This window comes from Anabrus simplex, chromosome 7 (genome assembly GCF_040414725.1).
Source record: "Anabrus simplex isolate iqAnaSimp1 chromosome 7, ASM4041472v1, whole genome shotgun sequence".
NCBI classification, from domain to species: Eukaryota; Metazoa; Arthropoda; class Insecta; order Orthoptera; family Tettigoniidae; genus Anabrus; species Anabrus simplex.
Genome location: NC_090271.1, coordinates 214725582 through 214748905, shown reverse-complemented (window position 1 = coordinate 214748905; position 23324 = coordinate 214725582). Strand labels below are relative to the sequence as shown.

At 37.9% G+C, this 23324-nt stretch overlaps 1 protein-coding gene across 1 annotated transcript in view; it reads right to left on the bottom strand.

Moving 5' to 3' along the window:
- LOC136877779 (calpain-B-like) overlaps positions 1–23324 on the bottom strand; it is a 459866-nt gene that overhangs the window by 159791 nt on the left and 276751 nt on the right. Inside the window, exon 11 of the mRNA XM_068228742.1 lies at positions 17104–17321. Within this exon, the coding sequence (XP_068084843.1) occupies positions 17104–17321 (218 nt within the window). The remainder of the gene's footprint in view (positions 1–17103; positions 17322–23324) is intronic.

Genomic DNA, 23324 nt, shown 5'->3' with positions numbered 1-23324 from the left:
TGGTGAAGTTAGGGCTCCAGGTCCTCTCATACACTTAACCACATACTAATCAGAATCTTAAATAAAATACTGAGATATTTAAAATAGTTAAAACTACATAAATTAATAGAATTGAAAATAAATTTAAATAAATTACTCACTAAATTAATATTAGAACTAATAAATAAAAAAACTCTTAAAAATGACTAATCCTCAGGAACGCACACATTCATCAACCATTCAGTCAGCTGTCCTCAGCAGGTAGTCTCGGCAGGTGACCTTAAATCGTGATTAAAACAGCTACTTTCTCTGACCTGAACTGGCAGGGAATTCCATAATCTGGCGACAGTCACCACAAATGATCTATTAATTTCATTTGTGCGGTGTAGTGGAATAGAAAGAATGAATCTAGAACGTGTATTTAAGTTGTGAAATGATGATAAGAAGTTGAATTTAGAAGAAATATACAGTACATTGGCTGACTTTCAGCTAACACTGATCACCATCGTTAAAGTGTGTAGCTGCCGACGTTTATCAGACATCAGCCACGAGACAGCTTGATAGTGTGGGGTGACATGAATATCGTACCTGATATTGTAAATAAATCGCAGGCAGGAATTCAGTGCTCGTTGAATTTTAAATGTTTCTTCTCTCGTCATGTCAACTAAAACAACGTCACAATAATCAAGAATAGGGAGAATGAGTGTCTGTATTAGTTTGGCCTGTAGCTCAAATGGAAATACATCCCTCTGCCGTTTAAGAGGGTGAAGAACTCCAAAAATCTTTTTACGCATTTCTTTCGTGTGATCAGACCAATCAACTGTTTCATTCATCATTACGCCGGGATTTGTAACCGTTTTACTGTAGGGAATAATATTACCATTCAGTAGGATAGGCGAGATTGCGACATTTTTGAGCAGCTCAGTAATATTCGAGATCCAATTATAATTGAGATTTTTTTGCAGTTTAGTATAAGAGAGCTTCGTTGTGCATATACACTGAGTCCTCGGAGGTCCCTGTTAACATCTTGTCTTGCAGTGTCGATATATTTGAAGATCGTCAGCACAGAGGTAATGAGTGTTATTTCCTGTCACCGATGGTATGTCATTGATATAAATACAGAAAATTAGGGGCCGTAGAACACTGCCCTGTGGGGCAACACTAAGTTTCATTTTCCATTTAGAGGCCTTGTCGTTTACTGCTACACGCTGTTGACGGTTACTCAAATAAGAACTTAAAACCTTAAGCGCAGCCAGGTCGAAATTTAGCAGCTCCATTTTCTTCTTTTTTTTTTTTTTTGCTAGTTGCTTTACGTCGCACCGACACAAATAGGTCTTATGGCGACGATGGGATAGGAAAGGCCTAGGAGTTGGAAGGAAGCGGCCGTGGCCTAATTAAGGTACAGCCCCAGCATTTGCCTGGTGTGTAAATGGGAAACCACGGGAAACCATCTTCAGGGCTGCCGACAGTGGGGCTCGAACCCACGATCTCCCGGATGCAAGTTCACAGCCGCGCGCTTCTACGCGCACGGCCAACTCGCCCGGTGCTCCATTTTCTTTACCATAGTCGGAGTTACTATAGTGTCAAAGGCGCTACTGAATTCAAGAAGGTAGTGAGCAGTCGTTTGTCCATAGCGTTTCTAATGTCTTCAGTACCGAGCTCGATAGCTGCAGTCGCTTAACTGCGGCCAGTATCCAGTATTCGGGAGATAGTAGGTTCGAACCCCACTGTCGGCAGCCCTGAAAATGGTTTTCCGTGGTTTCCCATTTTCACACCAGGCAAATGCTGGGGCTGTACCTTAATTAAGGCCACGGCCGCTTCCTTCCCACTCCTAGCCCTTCCCTGTCCCATCGTCGCCATAAGACCTATCTGTGTCGGTGCGACGTAAAGCCAATAGCAAAAAAAAAAAAAAAAAAAAAAAGTCTTCAGTAACCTTCAAAAGTGCTGTCGCGGTACTGTGACCCTTCTCAAATCCAGATTGCAAAGGGTCCAAAAGAGCATTTTCATTTAGGTATTCCAGAACTAGGGGCTGCCTGGCCGAGGCGGTAAAGGCGTGCTCGGTTCGCCCGGAAGGACGTGGGTTCGAATCCCCGTCAGGAAGTCGTAAAATTTAAGAAATGAGATTTCCACTTCCGGAGGTGCATACGGCCCTGAGGTTCATTGATGACCCACAGTTTTTACTGTAATAAGAGGGTCTATTGATTCATCAAGTAGATAGAGAAGTCGAAGAGATGGAAGGGCAATGAAAATAAGTGTAATTGCAGGGAGAATTGTTCAAATTACTTCAATTGTCTAAGGTTAATTCCTGGATACAAAGGCGGCCGGGCGTAGAGCTAGCCACTCTACCCCATCACGTACCGCGGTTAACAATGGTGGAAGCCTTTACCTTCCACTCCTCCACACAGAGGTGTCTTTGTCTGCCGGCCCCGTGGTGTCTCTCGCCCGGAGACCCCGGGTTCGATTCCCGACCAGGTCAGGGATTTTTACCTGGACCTGAGGGCTGGTTCGAGGTCCACTCAGCCTACGTGATTAGAATTGAGGAGCTATCTGACGGTGAGATAGCGGCTCCGGTCTAGAAAGCCAAGAATAACGGCCGAGAGGATTCGTCGTGCTGACCACACGACACATCGTAATCTGCAGGCCTTCGGGCTCAGCAGTGGTCGCTTGGTAGACCAAGGCCCTTCAAGGGCTTTGGTTTGGTTTGGATTCCAGAACTTCCTCGTATACTAAACGTTCAAAGTCTTTAGAAAGCGCAGGGAGTATGGACATAGGGCGATATATGGTGATTGTGGGTTTAAACTCTTAGGTACCGATATAATATGGGCTGTTTTCCAGACAGTAGGAAAAGTTCCGTTTAGTAAACAGTAGTTCAGTATGTGCGTCAGTATAGGCAAGATAGCACCCATAATGTTATGTATAAAAGTAATAGGAGTATCTTTGATTTAATCGAGTACAAAGCCTTTTAATCTGATTTTGTGACACTGTGAAATGTGAATGGTGGATTGGCTGGAGGGGAGGGCGGTGAGTCGGTGCAGTTAATTTGGGCAGGTTGAATATTTATTCTACTAAAGTAATCGTTCAGTTCGTCAAGTGGAATGTCAGGAGTTGTCTGTCTCTGTTGATGTTTTCCTATTCCTAGAGCTCTAAGTTGGTCTCATGCGCGATTAGAATTTAAGTTGTTAGCTAAATTCCGGAAATATATACATTTTTTATTTCTGCTTAACTGCTTTGTGCGATTTCTTAAGATGCGGTTAGATTCGAAATCTGTGTCATCTAGGGTTTGTTTATAATGTCGAAATAAAGAGTCACGGTGGGCCATCATTCTCATGCCTTCATCATCTAGCCATGGACAACAAGAAGGACGAGAAACCTGTATTCGACGCGTGTGTGTGTACATCTTTTATTTGTATATTTGTATAAAATGTCGCTTCTTTATTGCTTATCACATGGCCATTATTATAATAACATTACCGTATTTATTCTAAACCAGAATATTGCATCCTTACTCAAACTGTTTATTTTTGCATTCATTTCACTTGTACTCGGAATATATGAAATGCTGCAGTTATGTTGGGATGGGAGTAATAGTGGTAGCCAGTGGGGGGGGGGGGGGACGGTTGTCGTCCAAGAAGACCAAACACCCCAGGAGTTTTAACGAATGTACTTTTCTTAAGCATTTTATATAAAATGCATATTAATATTAGCTTCCGGAGTCCGACTCATTGGCTGAATGATCAGTGTTGAGGCCTTCGGTTCAGAGGGTCCCGGGTTCGATTCCCGGTTGGGTCTGGGATTTTAATCGCGTCTGAATAATTCTTCTGGCTGGGGACTGGGTGTTTGTCCCAACATATTCATATTCAGACAACATACTACACTACCAAGATCCTGAGAAACACACAACACTGATTACATCTCCCTATATAGGGTTGGCATCGGGAAGGTCATCCGGGCGTAAAACAGGGCCAAATCCACATGTGCGACACAGTTCGCACCCGCGACGCCACACATGTGGGAAAAGCGGGGAAAGAAGAAGAAGATTACGATTGGCCTCCGGAATCCACACGAATCCACCACTCTTACTTGGATCCAAGGACACTCATTTCCCTTTTAGGTATTCTACACCACCTAAACGATGGAAGTTTTGGACAACTATCAAAATAAATTTCTGGATGAATGGCCCGCCCCCCAAACTGAAATCCTGGCTACGCTACTGCCCTTCTGTACCGTTATGATCTCGTGCCCATTTCATGCAAACACATACTTGTTGTAGTCTAATACACGTGATCTTATATTAAAACTAATCGGATATAAATTGTATTCGTCTTGAATTACATTCAAAGCAGCCTGAGAATTACCAAATGTATTTGCATTTACAATTGTGACTCTGAATCCATTCAACTGTCTGTTGTATAGCTTGAAATATTTAATATTTAATATTCTGAAGACAATCTTAATTTTTTAGCACCGATCTCAATGTTATCCTTAAAAACCACAAAAGTAAACCCCACAAGCCAAAGATTTCCCTGCAAATCTAAGTCATCTGTGTAAATATAAAAATTATTGTTTATATTTCATTGAAGTAGTGTAAAAAATTATGGAATTTACAAGGATGGCCTGCTGTTAATGCATTTTTTTGCAGCTGTGGAGTAACATATAAAATCTTCACAGGTTTCATAGCACCCTTTTTCCATGAAAGTAAGCCCAGCTTTGGAAATAGCCATTAGATATAAAGGTGGTATGACCGTGATCACATGGGCTGCATTGGTGGATATTGTACGATATGCCCAAATAATTCTGAGCACAAAACCTTGTTGGATTTGTCCTAGTTGGATTTAAACCCACTTCCTTTTAAGACCATTGTGATATGCTGATTCATCATATAATAATAAAGGTTCCACTAGGCATAATATATTATCTGGAATCAAACCGTAGGGCTTATTTGTAGCAAAGGTGAACCCTGACAACAATTTGCTAGCTTTGACAAATAACAAATCAAAATTCACTCTAAAAGTTAAATTTCTTTCCAGAACAATTCTTAAATAACATATTTGATCAACTAGTTTTGTAATTTGCCCATTCATTCGAACCACAGGTGTTTGAATCTTCCTCTTCTTTGTAATGAACATGCGGCTTGGTTTTTGGGAATTGGACTCCAACTTATTTTTACATCCCCAGTTATAAATTGCATCCAAAGTTGTGTTAGCTACAGTTGTAAAATTCATGGCATTATTGTTTTTAAATAGCATAAGCAATTATATTGCAACCAGGGGGCAATTCTAATGTCATTAACTAATCATAATGTACTGTCCAGAAACCTGGATTATATGCAGATCCTTGAGGACAACCTTTTGCAATGGTTCGAGCAGATATGATGTTGCCCATAGCAAGTTTTACTCTGCAGTTAATAAAGTCATTTCTAATTATAACATATACATTTCTAGGATTCAGCCACGTGGTGTAGTGGTTGGCGCAATTAACTGCGCCCCTGGATGCCCGGGTTCGATTACCGGCTTTGCCACAAAATTTGAAACGTGGTGCGAGGGCTGGAAAGGGGTCCACTGAGCCTCGGGGGGTCAACTGAGTAGAGGGGATTCGATTCCCCTGAGCTATCCTCGAAGTGTTTATCGGTGGATTCCCACTCCTTCTCCAGGCAAATGCCGGGATGGTACCTAATTTACGGTTACAGCCGCTTCTTTCCCTCTTTCTCGTCTATCCCTTCCAATCTTCCCATCCCCCTACAAGGCCCCTGTTAAGCATAGCAGGTGAGGTCACCTGGGCAAGGTACTGGACCTCTTCCCCATTTTTATCCCCTGGCCCAGAGTCTGAAGCTCTAGGACACTGTCCTTGAGGCGGTAGAGGTTAGATCCCTTGCTGAGTTCGAGGGAAAATCCAACCCTGAAAGGTAAACAGATTAAGGAAGAAAGACATTTCTAGGACGTAACTGCTCCTTTAACTGTTGTAATATTTTTGGCCACAATGCGTTATCCATGTATGCTAATGAAATATCTATCGAATATCATCCTTTCAGAAAATATTTGTTGCATTCATACAACTGTATATAATGTATCTTCGGTTGATTTCTGGGTAGTGAATCTGAACTGATTACTGTTTAAGAAATTATTACTATGCAGGTGGAACAGTGGCTTTTCTAATACTTTCCCCAGTACTAGCGATAAGCATGTAGGCCCATAAGATTTTACATTAGCCTTATTTGTTGAATTTGTTTTCAGGATCATTTTTACTGCAGCCTATTTCCAGCAGTCCAGGAATACAGTACGTTTCAGACACATTAAATAAATTTAGGAATACATTTGGGCAGCAACCTTGGATAGACCCTATGCTTAATTATATTGGCTGAAATTCCATCTAATCCTGACGATTTGGAATCACAATTGTGTACCATTACGTTACATTCGAGGCGATCGTACGCACGAGAAAAGAAGCGGACAAAATGGCGCGCGGCAGCTTCATGCAGCACAAACGCATATGAAGTATCACCGAGGTGCAAATCAATCTCAGTTAGAAGGCGGAGAATCATAAAAGACCTCACAAAGGTGTTTAAAGATGGAACAAGTATTGTTTTGAAAACGAACTGAAATCATTTAATTATTAATACTTTGAGAAAAAGATCGGTTTTAAAACGAAATCTACTTAGAAGCAAAAAAAGATTTTTTATTCAGCGGACAGGAAGAAAACTGCGAAATAAAAATATAAATATTTATGAAGGATTCAAACATACGTAACTAAAGATTAAGTCAAGTTGCGGAGAGAATCGAGTATCTTCTAATTCAAAAATAGTAGTGAGAAGAAATATACGAGCCGCTGCAAGAAAACGAGAGAGGGCGAATTCCTGTGATATTAGCGACCGGTTATAGTTTAGAATATGTAAAATAATAACTAGAAGCAGCAATCATCCTGAAAAAAGATATATTTAATAAAGTAAGCCATGTTTAAGTAAATAAACAGGCGCAGTTTCGAGATATAAAAGAAAACACTAACATATATACATATCTGTTAAAAGGCTTAAGATGAAGGAATCGGTTATTTATTCTGCACATATAATATCGTTTTCTGTTTTCATGAATGCCTGCAACATGATGAGAGCCGCCTAAACTGCTGGGGAGAAGATTGCCCAGGCCACCATAACGAGGACCACTACTGCCATGCCGAGAGGTCAGCCGTGACGTATCCAGAGGTGGAATCCAGCTACATAGAGATGGCATAGCACGCAAGCAGAAGCCAGTAGCTGCCAGAGACGAGACGAGATATGAGATAAGCTCCCTATAAAAATATTAGTAGTATTTGTTGACGTTAATTCATATCAGTGGAATATTTCCTATAAATGAATCCTACGTTATGAATGTTAGTGGTAGGTCCTATGCATTTAACCGCGAGCGAGTGCTAATTTAAGTAACAGATGTACTCAAATGTGTAATGATAGGGTTATGCTAACGTATGTGATGTGTGTATATCGATTTAAGATACCAAGCTACACGGAAAGTTTAGTTAGCTATGAACTGGGAGATATTGAGAAGAATACATGTATTGCAGAGCATAGTCGAGTCTTAGAGGAAGCAAGATCGACAGACATGGCCGTAATTACTTTGTTAATACGAAGAAATGAATCATACTTGGAATATGTGTTTATTAATATATCGTCGAGGGAATATCGAACCGTAACAAAGATGATATTTAAAGGAAGCGAAATGAGATTATATATATGCAGAAGGACTAATAAGAAGAGATGGATTTGAATTTTGTGGTGATAAGTTTATTGAGATGTAATGTTTGCTTTTGTCGTGAGGTTATATGGAGGACGTTGTTACGGATTCGTATGATAGATATTGGTATTGGATGATAAATGAAATAAAGGTTACAAGGTTAGGTCATGTTGAGATGAACATGGAAGCAAGAGTCAAGCTAATTTAAGGTCGATTTGTGACATAATGCAACAGATTGTGTGTATTTATTGAACTTCAGGTGTTTATTGGTGTATGTGTAAACAGTAGATTGAGGAATTAAATTACATTCAATTATTGGCACAGCGGTATATGAAACGAGATTATTTTTGACTAATCGTAGGACATATATAAGTATTTGGCATAATTAATCAGTTAATATTGATAGATTATTTTATGAAAGGCACTGATTGACTATATATATGATTTCCACTGTCGTGAAAGAGTTGATATAGCAATATCTACTGTAGTTAATATTTCTAATTATGATGATATTTTAGAGTGTGGTAATAGTTATTAGCCACAGTAAAGAAACTTGTTGAATATCTCGCAACTCGTAAGTTACATTGTGATAGTACATATATCACACCCCCGAATTATATGTAGAAGTTATAGATATTATTGTCAGTATTCGATTTTTATTATTATTATTATTATTTCATTTGTATACTTTGCCATTTATATTAGTAAGCTGGAAGATATCCACATATGTAGGTATGAGTAATTTGTTTTGCACGAGTGGGAAAACATTCCTTTAATAACTCTGGTAATTTGAATGAGTCATATGAATATCCCAGTGTCTTATGAGATGTATTTGTTGTGGTCGTCGGGAAGTTCGTATGAGTCATATGGCTACCCCAGTGTCTGTTGTGATGTACTTGTGTCAGGAAATTCCATTACTCATGTATATATCCCAGCCTGATGAGATGAGCTTGTTGTTGTACCAGGGAAGTTTGGTGATTCATGTAAAACTCCCGAGAGTTTGTTATTGTCTTGGGAGGAAGAAGTAGTTCAGGGCTTGGTCTTGACTAGAGGACCACCCATGATTGGTGGGCAAGCACCAATCCAGACGTATCATCTAAGAGGAGGGGGATGTTGATGTCTATAAAGGTTGATCATACGGCGGCAAATAGGGGACATTGTAAAGAAACATTGTAAGGGTGATTGTAGAGATGATTGTAAAGGAACGAGAAGGAGGATAACTACAACTACAACTACAACTGAGGCACTGTACGGGAAGGAAGTGGTGCTGATACACGGTACTGGAGTGACATGGCTGCAATGGACTGGACTTCAAACGTTCGTGGAGCGTAGTCGTGTTATGTTCGTGGAAAGTGGCTGATTGTGGAGAGTGCTTGCGCATTAAGTATTGTAGCACTTGTGGCGGCCTAGCATTGTATGTTGGTGAAAGCTACCTCAGACTTTCCATATTTATGTTGAGGATCGACAGACGTGTGTATATATCTTTACAACAAGTGTTAAAATATGTGAACACAGTAGTACAAGGTACAGTATCTGTGTGATGTGATAACTGCCGATTATGAGAATCGGTAAGTCGAATTGATATAGAGACAGTGAAGGGTATTTATCTTCATACATGTACATTGTTCATCGGACTATCTACAAATGGTAGCTTAGTTCTCGCTTTCGTTTTCCCACGGTTTTCATTATTGTTGTTGTTGTAAATATGGGGTCTTCCAGCAATATTTTATGTGTGTATTATATGTATAATGTTGTATGTTGATGAGGTGCTCATGCACGGAATTTGTTCAGAATATAGTTAACTATTTTAGAATCAGTGTTACTGATAAACCTAGGTGCAGTTCCTACCTAATTAGTCGTTTTCAGGAGGTTAGGTAAGGCCTGCAGCAGATGTACCAGTACGCAGCATTATGTACACGCCCTGGGATATACAGTTTATCATGCTCTTATCTAAATTCGAGGGATCCATTCTGGTGAACTCTGGCGCCCATACTACGGACATTTCGGCTAATTATGCTTATTAATTTTATTAAGTTATTGAGTAATTTTATTTATATATTTTTATTCATGATATTAATTATCAGTAGTCATCAAATTTTACAACATTCAAAGCCCCAAATATGAAAAATCATTCTTACCCATATTGAATAAAGGAAATGACCTTGTATAAGAATAACCCCATGACCAATTACGAATTTTACTAATCAATTTAGAATATTGAATGTTACTATTCATGTTATCAACATAGTTAAACTTTAGCTTTCCGTTAGTTGAGCCGAATCGCAAGTTTGGAAGGCAAATAATGGATTTAATTAATTCAATGAAGCGTTTATTGGTAAATAGTGTATGTATGAACAGGGAAGACCCCATTTCAACTATGTTAATAACAAAAATGAGTGCAGATGTGATAATTAATTATCAAATATCCATTTTCTTTTCTCCAAAAGATTAATTCAATTTTATTCTTTTTTACCAAGATTAGCATGCTAATAAATTAGTGTAAGAATTATTTTTGAGTCCTTATTTGAAATGTAGGAGCAAATACGTAGCTATAAGATAATATACCCATGGGCATTAGGATTTATTCATAATATACGACAAATGATGAAGTCCACCGGCAGAGTTTGGGTGTTGAATGGAATTTTGTGGACATGCCTTTACTCTTCAGCGGAACCTACGATTTTATAACATTTTAATGACGAGGTTAATGTCTTACTCTGAGAAGCTACCGGGACTTTATGCGAATGCCTACTTGGACACGTGCATGGTGCATAAAGAATTGGCGCCGCAACTTTGGAGTAGATTGAAGAGAAAGGAAGACCACATAAAGAATTGGATCCCAGACGTGAAGCAAGATTGAAGAGAAATGCACCGTGGGACGTAGAGAGAAAAATAACTCCACTACATAAAGAATTGCTGCACAATAATGAGGCAGACTGAAGAAAAAGGAAGGCTAGCGAAAGGATTAAAAAATTATCAGCCAACAGTAAGGCAAAAGAGAGAGGATGCCCAGCATGGTTGTGAAAGGTTAACGTTGCGTACAGTAAAGAATTGACTTCCAGACATGACTCGAAGAAGAAGGCGGTTAGATGATTGAAGAATTGATGCCCATACATGGAGTAGGAGAAAGATAGCAAGAGAAAGAAAATTACACGGAGAAATAGGAAGAGAAACATGGCAAGAAAATGAGATAAAATTGCTGTACGTATATTAATGTAAGAGAGAAATGGCAAGAAGTTTGATAAAGAGTCTTAAGAGTAAGAAATTAGAAGAAGGATAGAATTCACTCTATATATATTTAGGTTGCTTAGTAGAATTTGAATGCTTTAATAAGAATAGTAGGATAGAGTAATAGGATATTAAAGTAAGTTATAATGAGATATGAATGTGTTAAGACAACATGGAGTGAACATAGTTGAAATGGGTCTCGAGTAATTTTACGAGATTTGGGTCTTCGTATGACATTAAAAAGAAGCTGTTTCGGCCGAGTTATGGTAGTCCTGGGTAATCATTCCCACTTAAGTAAGAAAGAGTAAAAGAAAAGAAATTTTTAAATACTGAATTAAGCATAGATTTAGGTTCAGTATATGATTTTATATTGAAACCTAGAGACTGACTTGTTTGAGATTGAAGGAAATTTAGGGAATTAGGCTTATAAATAATTTATTGCGAATAGCAAGATATAGTGAACACTATTGAAAATGTCGAATTTAACTCAGTTGAGATCACAGTTCGAGGAATACCAAAGAGAGATTAAGGAGGAATCTCAGAAGAGAGACGAAGCTATACGCACTAACCAAGAAGAGATACAGAAAACGAAGGAAGAGCAAAGCGGGGTCTTGGAGATGTTGAAACAGATGATAGAGGAAGCAAGGAGAGAAAGACAGGAAGAAACAAGAAGGCAGAACGAGAAGCAACAGGAGATGATTAGCAGATAGGAAGAGAGACTCCAGGAAATGATTAACAAGCAGGAGGAAAACCAGCATTAAATGATTGAAAAAGCAAGAAGGCAGAACGAGGAAGCGAAACGAGCAATGGAAGAATTCCAACAAATGCAGGTGGAAGGTCAACGGAGACAAATTGAAGAGATGAAAGAAGTTGTAAAGACAGATATTAAGAAAATTGGAACTGAAGTAACGCAAATTAAAACCGACATTGTAGATTTACGTACCGAGATGACAGGAATTATGAAGAATAAGAGCAGGGAGGATTATGAAGAGATAAATAAAGTCAGAGACGAATTGTCAGAGTAGAAACGTCATACAAAATTTAACGGAGGAAGAAATAAAGAATCTGACAGAAAACCTAGAAAGGCTGAGAATAAATCTACGAAGAAATGGAAGCTGTGTCAAGAAAGGATGAATAAATTGAATGACGGAATCGTAAATACGAATAAATCGTTGGAAGTAAACATTACAGCCCGAGATCAGATAGCAGACAAACTGGGCATAATAAAAGAAGAGGCTGAGCACAACAACAGCGAAACCAATAATAGGATTGACAAAGCAGAAAGTGAATTACCAAACATCGGCAGGGAGATACAAGAATTAAGAATAGAGAACCAGGCAACAAAATCCAATTCATTAAGGACCGTAGAAATTCAAGTTAATGACAGAGAAGCGATACCAACAGTGACTACTGAGTCGAACTAGTTTACTAACGAGAGCATAATAGGAAATGGAAGCAATAACAATAGGAATCCGGCAGTAATAAATATAATCAAAACTTTCGACGATAGGCCGAAGCATTTTAATAATACCGCGAGCTTATCCCCGAAGCAGTTTTTAAGGGAAATGGACGATCATTTTAGAGAAAACAATATTCCTGATGAAAAAACTCAGAATTATTGAGAAACTTCTTGATTCCAATCCCAATATATGGTACCAGGCATTCAAATATAGCTTTCACGATTATGAGGAGTTTAAAACAGCATTTCTAAGGAGATACTGGAACTCAGAAGTCCAACAACAACTCAGGATGGAACTCTATTCTCGGAAATATGCGTCTACAGGACAGACTAGGTTTAGTGACTACTTCGCGTACCAATTTCACCGTTTCCAAGATGTAGATGCCGCACCGCGCGAATTAGCTATGAAAACCATCCGAAAGTAATTTCTACTCGAAGTGCAGAGGCTATTAGCAGTTGAAAATGTCAAGTCGGCAACTGATATGGAGAATATTTTAAGGCAACTTGACATGACGACAATACATCCTACGAGTAGATTGATTCGAAGTGCGGGAAACGAAGAATCGGTAAATATCATAACCCAGGAAAACTTGGAAAATGGTAGAGAGAGAGGACACAAAGATATTGCCAGGAATCAAGAAAGAGATGGAAGAAGAGAGTCGAGAGAATGCCAATGTCGGAAAGATCACGAATTTCTAGGAACATATCAAACAAACGATAGATATGTACCGTACTACAGGCCAAATAACAGGTTCCGAGGGAATGAAAACCGATATAACTACCGAAGGAAACGTTTTTGTAAAGGAAGAAGAGAACAGAATTTCAGGGAAAGGGTATTTGCGAATAGAAAATACATTCAAGAACTTAAAGAGAATACGAGAAGCAAAGAGAGATGGGCACAAGCGATAAAGGACAAAGAGGTTATTGGAGACATGGAAGGTGCGGAGAGTTTGGAGCTCCAGGAATACAAGAACATGGAGAGAGAAAAGCGATGACTCAACCCAAACTCACAAAACTTTGGTGATTATTCGGATATTTCCCAGAGAAAAAACGCTAACATTAGATTAAGCCTTGGCACTGATGTCTGTCTGTTAGGTCATCAGCCCAGAGGCTGGTTGGATCCTCAAATAGCACCACCAAGGTTATGCGGTTATAAGGAAACCGCAAAAACCAATGGCAGCACCAAAATGAGGCGTACTAGGCAAGACGAGGAGTGAGGTAGTTTGCCATTGCTTTCCTCACTGGGTCAGACAGTGCTATTGCAGCACGACTGACACTATGAGCAACACCTTTCATAACACTTAGATGCACTAGTCGTGCTCTGAAAGCCATTACTCAGTACCACCCTTACCCCAGCAGCTTCCATATTGTCACAGCCATGGATGAGACTGGGACTTCGGTGAAAGCTACACTTTACACTGGCCTGTGCCAAGAGATGGATACAAAAGTACTGTATCCATCAATAAATGGCAGGAGGCAATTTGGCACTGATAAAAATAGATAAATGTAGAGAAAAGAAAAAGGATTTTAAAAAGTTGGGTGTGCTGATTAGAAAGTTTCCAAGTTCTAGTGTCACACGCAAAGTTCATACATTTATATGATGGTCCATACGTTATTAAGAAGGCATTCGGAAACAATGCATACCAGGTCGAGAATATGTCCGGAATATATAAAGGAATTCACAACGCAGCGAACATGAAATTATACTGTATAGAAAATGACGAGCAGTTGCCAAGCAATATGTTGGAAGTGTGTAAAAAGGAAGATTACTCTGACATGGAATACCAAACAGATAGTGGAAGTGAATCTACTTAGGCAAAGGAAAGAAAGAAAAAGAGAAGAAAGTAAGCTTGAAATAATATTAATCATTTAAAATTGAAAATGTATGAAACGAAAATCCGGAGAAAGAGATTGTATAACGTAAAGATCCACTAGATGTGAGAACGGGAGCACATTGTAAATATATTGCGAGCAATATATTTAAAAGTAACTGGGAGGTGAAATATACAATTACGTAACATTCGAGGTGATCGTACGCACGAAAAAAGAAGCAGACAAAATGGCGCGCGGCAGCTTCATACAGCACAAACGCATATGAAGTATCACCGAGGTGCAAATCAATCTCAGTTAGAAGGCGGAGAAACATAAAAGACCTCGCAAAAGGAGTTTCAAGATGGAACAAGTATTGTTTTGAAAAAGAATTGAAATCATTTAATTCTTAATACTTTGAGAAAGAAGATCGCTTTTAAAAAGAAATCCATTTAGAAGCAAGAAGACGTTTTTATGCAGCGGACAGGAAGAAAACTGCGGATTAAAAATATAAATATTTATGAAGGATTCAAACATACGTAACTAAAGACCAAGTCAAGTTGCGGAGAGAATCGAGTATCTTCTAATTCAAAAATATTAGAGAGAAGAAATATACGAGCCGCTGGAAGAAAACGAGAAAGGGCGAATTCCTGTGACATAAGCGACCGATTATAGTCAAGAATATTTAAAATATTAACTAAAAGCAGCAATCATTCTAAAGAAAAAGATATATTTAATGAAATAAGCCGCGTTTAAGTAAATATACAGGCGCAGTTTCGAGATATAAAAGAAAACACTAACATTGCTTACGATGAAGGAATCGGTTATTTATTCTGCCTATATAACATCGTTTTCTACTTTCATGAACGCCTGCAGCATGATGAGAGCCATCTAAACTGATGGGAAGAAGTTTGCCCAGGCCACGATAGCGAGGACATTTACCACCATGCCGAGAGACCAGCCGTGACGTATCCAGAGGTGGAATCCAGCTACATAGAGATGGCATAGCACTCAAGCAGAAGCCAGCAGCTGCCAGAGACGAGACGAGACGAGATATCAGATTGGTTTCCTATAAAAATATTAGTAGTATTTATTGACGTTAATTTATATCAGTGGAATATTTCCTATAAATGAATCCTATGTGCCAAATTATGAATGTTAGTGGTAGGACCTAAGCGTTTAACCGCGAGTAAGTGCTAATTTAAGTAACAGATGTACTCAAATGTGTAATGATAGGGTTATGCTAACGTATGTGATGTGTGTATATCGATTTAACATACCATAATTTAACGTCGATTTCTGACATAATGCAACAGATTATGTGCAGTTATTGAACTTCGGATGCTTATTGGTGTAGATGTAGGGACTTTAAAAATGATCGTCCTACAGAGAATTAATATCTCCCAAGTAAACAGTAGGTTAAGGAATTAAATTACATTGAATTATTGGCACAGCGGTATATGAAACGAGGTTATTTTTGACTAATGGTAGGACATATGTATTTGGCACAATTAATCAGTTAATATTGATAGGTTATTTTATGAAAGGCACTGACTGACTATATATATATATATATATGATTTCCACTGTCGTGAACAAGTTATCATAGCAATGTCTAGTTAATATTTCTAATTATGATGATATTTTAGGGTGTGGTAATATTTATTAGCCACAATAAAGAAACTTGTTGAATATCTCGCATCTCGTAAGTTACATTCGAAGCCCCAAATATGAAAAATCATTCTTATCCATATTGAATAAAGGAAATGACCTTCTATAAGAATAACCCCATGACCCATTGCGAATTTTACTAATCAATTTAGATCATTGAATGTTACTATTCATGTTATCATCATGGTTAAACTTCAGCTTTCCGTTAGTTGAGCCGAATCACAAGTTTGGAAGGCAAATACTGGATTTAATTAATTCAATGAAGCGTTTATTGGTAAATAGTGTATGTATGAACAGGGAAGATCCCATTTCAACTATGTTAATAACAAAAATCAGTGTAGATGAAATAATTAATTATCAAATATCCATTTTCTTTTCTCTACAAATTTAATTCAATTTTATTCTTTTTTTTTACCAAGATTAGCATTCTAATAAATTAGTGTAAGAATTATTTTTGAGTTATTATTTGAAATGTAGGTTTAGATACGTAGCTATAATATAATCATGGATGTTAGGGTTTATTCATGTTATATGACAAATGATGAAGTCCACCGGCACAGTTTGGGAGTTGAATGGAATTTTGTGGACATGTCTTTACTCTTCAGCGGCACCTACGATATTATAACATTTTAATGACGAGGTTAATGTCTTACCCTGAGAAGCTACCGGGACTTTATGCGAAAGCCTACTTGGACACGGGCATGGTGCAATTGCTATGTTGTTATTGCTATATAGAATCACTTTATTAATTACTCGTTGAACTTCCTAAAATATAAAGGGAAGACATGAAAATAGCATGATGAAAGATGCTCGCCATTTTTACCTTCATTTCCAACACAACTTCTTCATGAAACTGTGTTTTTACAGGGTGTCAAAAATGTCCATTATTAAATGGAATAACTGCTTGCAGTTGCATGGAACTATCTCAAATAGTACACCACGTAAGGATGATGATTTCCCAAACTACATCTTAACAGGTAATGGGATACGTATATTGCAGGCCACTCTTGAATTACAGAAGCAGTCAATGGAGAGGAGACTTAACAACAAAGACAAAACTCAAACATATTATTCTTCAAGACAGAGATTTAAAATAAGGTGTAAGACTAGAATGAAATGTAGTTCTGAACAGATGATTCTATTTTTTTACTGCCCATCAAAACTTATTTCCTGGTTATTTTGTATGTGTTGTCTCCACCTACCATAAATGGTTTACGACGGATGTACGGTACTTACTTCATGTTGTGCTTTTTCTCAGAGAACACTCGCAGGATGAACTCGGAACTTTTATCTAATTCGAATGTTGATGGAACAATGCAGTACACACCAGGTGGAAGTTTAAACCTGGAATTCACTTCTCGCTCTTTAAAATAAGAAGGCGTGCGAGCAATGGATTCATTCTGGTCGAAGAACTCTTTTCCTAAAGGTTTTGGCAGCTTATCTGGATCTCTGAGCTGAAATAAAAAAAATGGTGCACAAAATAATAACACGATTTTGCAACCCCGTTAATATGAACACAGACATAACAAATACAAAATACAAATACAAAAAAAACGAAATGAAAACAAAACACAATCACTTACCAGGAGGGCAGTAGCACAAAATACAACACGTGGAGGGCCCAAAACATGAAGGATAAAGGACTGGATCTTAAAATTAATGCTCGAAAGGTTACGAGGTCAATACTACCAATTACCAAATGAAAACTACATTAAAATAGGGGTGAAATATTTAATTTAAATTAAAACTTAAAATTATAATAATCACAGTCAAACAAATGTACCAGGTCCTAAAAGCAAGTACCTTCATAGTGTAAATAATTTCTAATATGATCGCTAAGTATTTAATAAGTTAGGTGCGAAAGAAATCGGGTCGACCCGAGTAATAATAAAAAAGATAAACATGTCAGGAGGTATAATTCTTAAATATTAACCTTCAAACGTATAATCTAGAGGTTTATGTACCACTTAAACATCCAGTGCAGTCAAAACAGAATCTCACAAAATCATACTTGTTTACCAAACGATGAAGTAATCAGTTTCAAGGTATACTCCCTCTAAGATCCCAAAATCATGACGCCGGTACTCGGGAGACACATCAGAAATCTAAACAATTCTCAAACGGATGAACAGACCAAAATAAGGTCGTAAGACCACATATATAACAGTGAGACAGGATAATGTCAAATATAATAACACACAACAGAACGTAATGTGTAACAATCGACAAAAGATAAGAGGGACATCACTGTCTGTCACCCAGCACCACTATCAAGATCGTGAGATAAGAGAAGAAGTAACTGACAATGAACTTTACGCCGGTGAACAAAATTTAATTTATAATAATTACCCTAATATAAGATTATGTGACTTCTAGAGAAACTTAACAACATAGAAAGAAAATTAACAGAATGTATTATCTTAATCTATTCTAGAATTAATATCGGTCGATAAAATGATTAATTCTATGTATAAGACACAACCACCTTAATTAAATATGCCCACTATAATAAAATAACATGCCTTTGCTGGTGGGACCTAGTGTTTACAGTGCACTATGTTTTCTGGTATGGGCTAGAGCAATTTTGTTACTTTCATTGATCTGTCTCAGCTTTATCCTTGGCTTTGACAAAATGAAAGTGACTGAGGTATGAGTGATGCTAGTAATGCCATTCCTTCTGCAGCCAGTCCCTGCTATGAATGGTGTGAAAATATTGCTCATAGGGTCAGTTGGTGCATGCATATCAGTGGGCTTGGCAGACTGATACGTAATAGCAACTTCTGGCTCGGTGAGGAAAACAACGGGAAACTACATCACTCCTCAATTCCCTAGTACGCCTCTTCAGTGATGTCTAAGCCATCTATGACAGCTGATGGCGGAACTGTTGAGGATCCAACCAGCCTTCGGGCTGAGGACTAAACATACATACAATAAAATAAAATAAATTCCAGTTACTTGGATATTCGTTTTAACAGTTAATAATTCCTTGGTTTTAAAATAATTTTCCTCAGCTGTTAACGTTTACAGGGAAAAATTATCATATGTCCAGATATAGTGAAACAATGTCAGTGTGCATCTCAAAAATGTCCCCTTTAGTTTTACACAACATTGGATACAGTATGACAAGCAGTAATCCGGCCATGAAATAATATACTCATAGTTCACTTGACTAACACAATTCACATGACGAGGCTTCAAGTTCTGTTAAATGTAAAATTTAATATACACAATGCGAAGTCAGGATGGAGATAGTAAATGTCGATCCCGTAACCATCGGCTAAATACAGATATAAAAGTTGACTTCTTACAAATGCAGTTCCCAGGCGACCTGCTAATTCTCATTTCACTTACATGCACACGCATAACCCAATATGTGGTTAACATAGCAAACATCAATATGTAGGTAAATCCTTTTTAACACCTAGGTGATTCCGGGATCAAGGACTTGTCCCACAACAAGTCCTTTCATCTCAACGGTCTTCTTCACGAGATGGGAAACGTCCGCCATGCTGAAGCTCGAATCAAGGACTGCCAGTGGTGAGGAGGCTCACCCGATCTAGCATGAGCTACGTGCATGGGCGCACAATCGATTTACTATTGAACGAATGGGAAGATCGTAGCACAGCGCCACGAGGCAACTTGCAGAAATAAATATATTTACATTGTTGATCGCACCAATCAACAGCAATTCCAAACAATGGGTGATAATGTTAGATAACATTTCGATACACAAGTAGACATGCCAAATAAATATTTGTAGATATATTTTCACGTTACAGATTTATGAAATATAACAGAACTGAACAAAACAATAACATCAGAGTAGAAGGTAATTTCTCCTAGAATTTGGAAAGATGATAAATGAAATGGCGTATGGCTTTTAGTGCCGGGAGATCCCAGGGCAGGTTCGGCTCGCCAGGTGCAGGTATTTTTATTTGACTCCCGCAGGCGACCTTCGCGTCGTGATAAGGATAACATGATGATGAAGACAACACATACACCCTGCCCCCGTGCCAGGGAAATTAACCAATGATGGTGAAAATTTCCGAATCTTCCGGGAATGGAATCCGGGACCTCTGTGTCCAAAGGCCAGCAGGCCGGACTGGGAAGATTAATTACCTAGTATCAAATAAATCAATCCTTATTTTCATTATTGTCTAAGATTTCTATTGGGAAAATAAGGAAAGGGGTTGATTACAAGGATAGAAGATGTTCTTTCTACCATATAACAATCGGAGGAACTTAAATAAAAGTTAACGGAGGCGTTAAAAGTGCCAGAATGTGGAAAGTTGTTTGACAAGGGGGCCCGCCTTCCCCAATTATATATTGTAACCGTACAACAGGGTTACAGATTCCATTCAGTATTTATTATTATTATTATTATTATTATTATTATTATTATTATTAACCCGATTCATTAGATTTTATATATTCTGTTTCTCATAATTTAGACTGTAATAATTAGGTATCACGTATATTATTGTATTTAATCATAGGTTAAGTGAAATTTGTTTGTAATTATTCTGTATTGTAGTAAGTGAGATTTGTTGGTTTCATATTGTCATGCTGTGGCTTGTAACTCTGGCTAGATGAGCTGGCATAGTATTTTGCAATCGAGGCTATGTTTAACTGTCCAAGTAGATTTCCCGGTGACGCATTCAGCATAGTCATTCTCAATCCGCTTGGGTACGCTTAGACGACACATGACTGATGACATCAGTGCGTGGGCACGTGATTGCGACCAAGTGTCAGTATTCGCCAGCTACTGTATGTTGAAGTGGAAGGGATGAACAGTGAGTAGGGAGATGAGTCGTCATCGCGAGGTTATATATAAGTTGATGCAACGGTGGGGAGAGGTATTCAGTTCATATTATTCAGATCATATCATTCAGTTCATATTATTCAGATCATATCGTTCAGTTCATATTATTCAGTTCATATCGTTCAGATCATATCGTGTAGATCATATGTAACAGTCAGATGTATCAAATGGAAGAAGTGGTCTTCGAGTGATGGTCAGAGCTAAGAGTTGTGTTTGAAGAAGTAATAATCGAGGAAGTCTACAAGTGGTGGTTGTATCCGAGCAGAGACGGGTACTATGCTGATAAAGCAACATCATCTTCTTGTGAGGATGGACTTCACAAGATGTTTCAATAATATTTTCAAATTTCTTATAATATATTGAGTGGACGTAATTACATTGGAGCTCCCTACACGCGTACATGGTATGTAGGCCAACTCCTTGTTATATAAGAAGATAACAGCAGACGGCTCCCGACTTCAGCTCAGAGGTTTTCCCAAGAATTTCTAGTTCAACAGCGGTGAATGCAGACATCAGGTAATTAAAGCATCAGACATGTTATGCATTCATAACATGAAGAAGAATGTAATCAGCGGCGATATCACATCTCACTTCAAGTTCATGCCAATAGCTTTTTTTTAGATTCAATTTTCCTTTTATTAGTACCGCAAATCTCACGATATATTTTTTTGTTAAATTAAAAGACGTCAATGATTGTTCATTGTGACGTAAATTATAGTCATAAACTCAGTTTTATTTTAATTATAATAAGTGATTCCAGTTCCATGTACAATCCTCAATTGTGGAAATGCAACAGTAATTTAATATTTTCCTGATCCATATCCCTGTATATTGCCAGATATGTGAGTTTATCACCTCACGCCTTGAGATAATTGATATAAGAGGTATGCTCTACCGAATATTGTTGTTTTTCTTAAAAAAGCAACTGGCGCTCAAACAAAAGTTATTTATATTGTGTGGAAGATATGAAGGTATAAGAGTAGTGGTTGGAGTAGCCACAACGTGTCGCCAGCAACGTGGGACTCGAAAGGTTCAGAAAAAGTGTTTCTGAATGGCAATATTCATTGATGAGTTCTTTTAATGAGTACGCACATGTTAAATTCACCGAGTAATGTTAGGAAGGTCATTTTGTTGAAGTTTGTATTTAAGGGGTAATGTCAGAGGAAGTGCAAGGGGAAATAGCTTTGAGATCGCGAAAAATTAGTAGGAAACCGAAGATGGACAAGGATAGCAATATGCAGTCAGGTGATGAGGCTGAGGTTATTGTGTCCAAGGAAATCCAAGGTGGTAACATAAATAGGAAGTTGGTGACTAAGTTGGGACCTGCTGAAAGTCAGAAAATAGTAGAAACTGAGGAAAACGCTGTCACGCAAGATCAAAGTAAAGGGGTGATTGACCTTGGTTTATTTAATTTGCTGATGTCCAAAATGACTGAGCAGAATAATATTATGAGTGAGAAAATTGAAACGGTCATTAGTGAAAAAATTGAATCTCAGAATAATATTATGAGTGAGAAAATTGAAAAGGTTATTAGTGAATAAATTGAATCTCAGGATAATATTATGAGTGAGAAAATTGAAACGGTTATTAGTGAAAAAATTGAATCTCAGAATAATATTATGTGTGAGAAAATTGAATCTCAGAATAATATCATTAGTGAGAAAATTGAAGCGCTGGGTATTAGTATTAATAAGAAGATCGATGATGTTAGTAATAAGATAGATCATAAGGTGTTAGAAATAAGTAAGCAAATTAATAATTTAGAAAGTAAGGTAAATAGGGAGTGTAGTGACATCAGAGCTGAGATGGAATTGGGTCGGAGCAATCTCCATACGGAAATAGAGCACGTTAGTGAGACATGCATCAAACAAGGGCATAAGAGTGATGAATTAGGTGCAAAGATCGAGTCTAATAAAGGAGAAATCAATGAGTTAGTAGAAGAAAGGTTTGAAAAGATAACCAATACAGTGGGGCAAGAAACTAGGAAATGTATTAGTAGGGTAGAACATGTGGAAAGGAAACTTGAAGAAGTAGGTGATCTAGGGAGTGAGCAGAAATCATTATCACAGAAGGTGAGAGAATCGGAAAAAAAGTTGGAGGAATTAAGAAAAATTCAAGAAAAGACTGAGGAAACAGTGGAAGAAAAATTTCTGAGTTGCCAGAGAGTACTCCAGAAAGAAGTGCGTGACAGTGGAAATGTACGTGAAATAATTGTAAATAATGGTTTAATCACTAGAGATCATGATTTACCTAAGTTTTCTGGGAAAGAATTTAACCCGATGGAATTTATGAGAGTAGTAGAGAAGAAATTTGCTGTTCAATTAAGAGACAATATTATTAGCTGGGAAACTGTATTGGAGATCTTATCTAATGCTTTCGTAGGAGAGACTAAGTCTTGGTTTCAAGTATATAAAAGCTCGATGTCTAGTCTAACTGAATTTAAGGAGAAATTCATGGCTAAATTTTGGAGTGAAGGTGTTCAGAGTAGAGAGAGAGAGAGAGAGTTATGTTTGGCAAGTACAATTCTAACGAGGGTGTTAGAATGACAGAATATTTTTTAGCTCATGTTTTGGTGTGGAGAAATTTAGAATGTATTGGACCTGAGACTGATATAGTTAGACTTATGGCTAAGCAC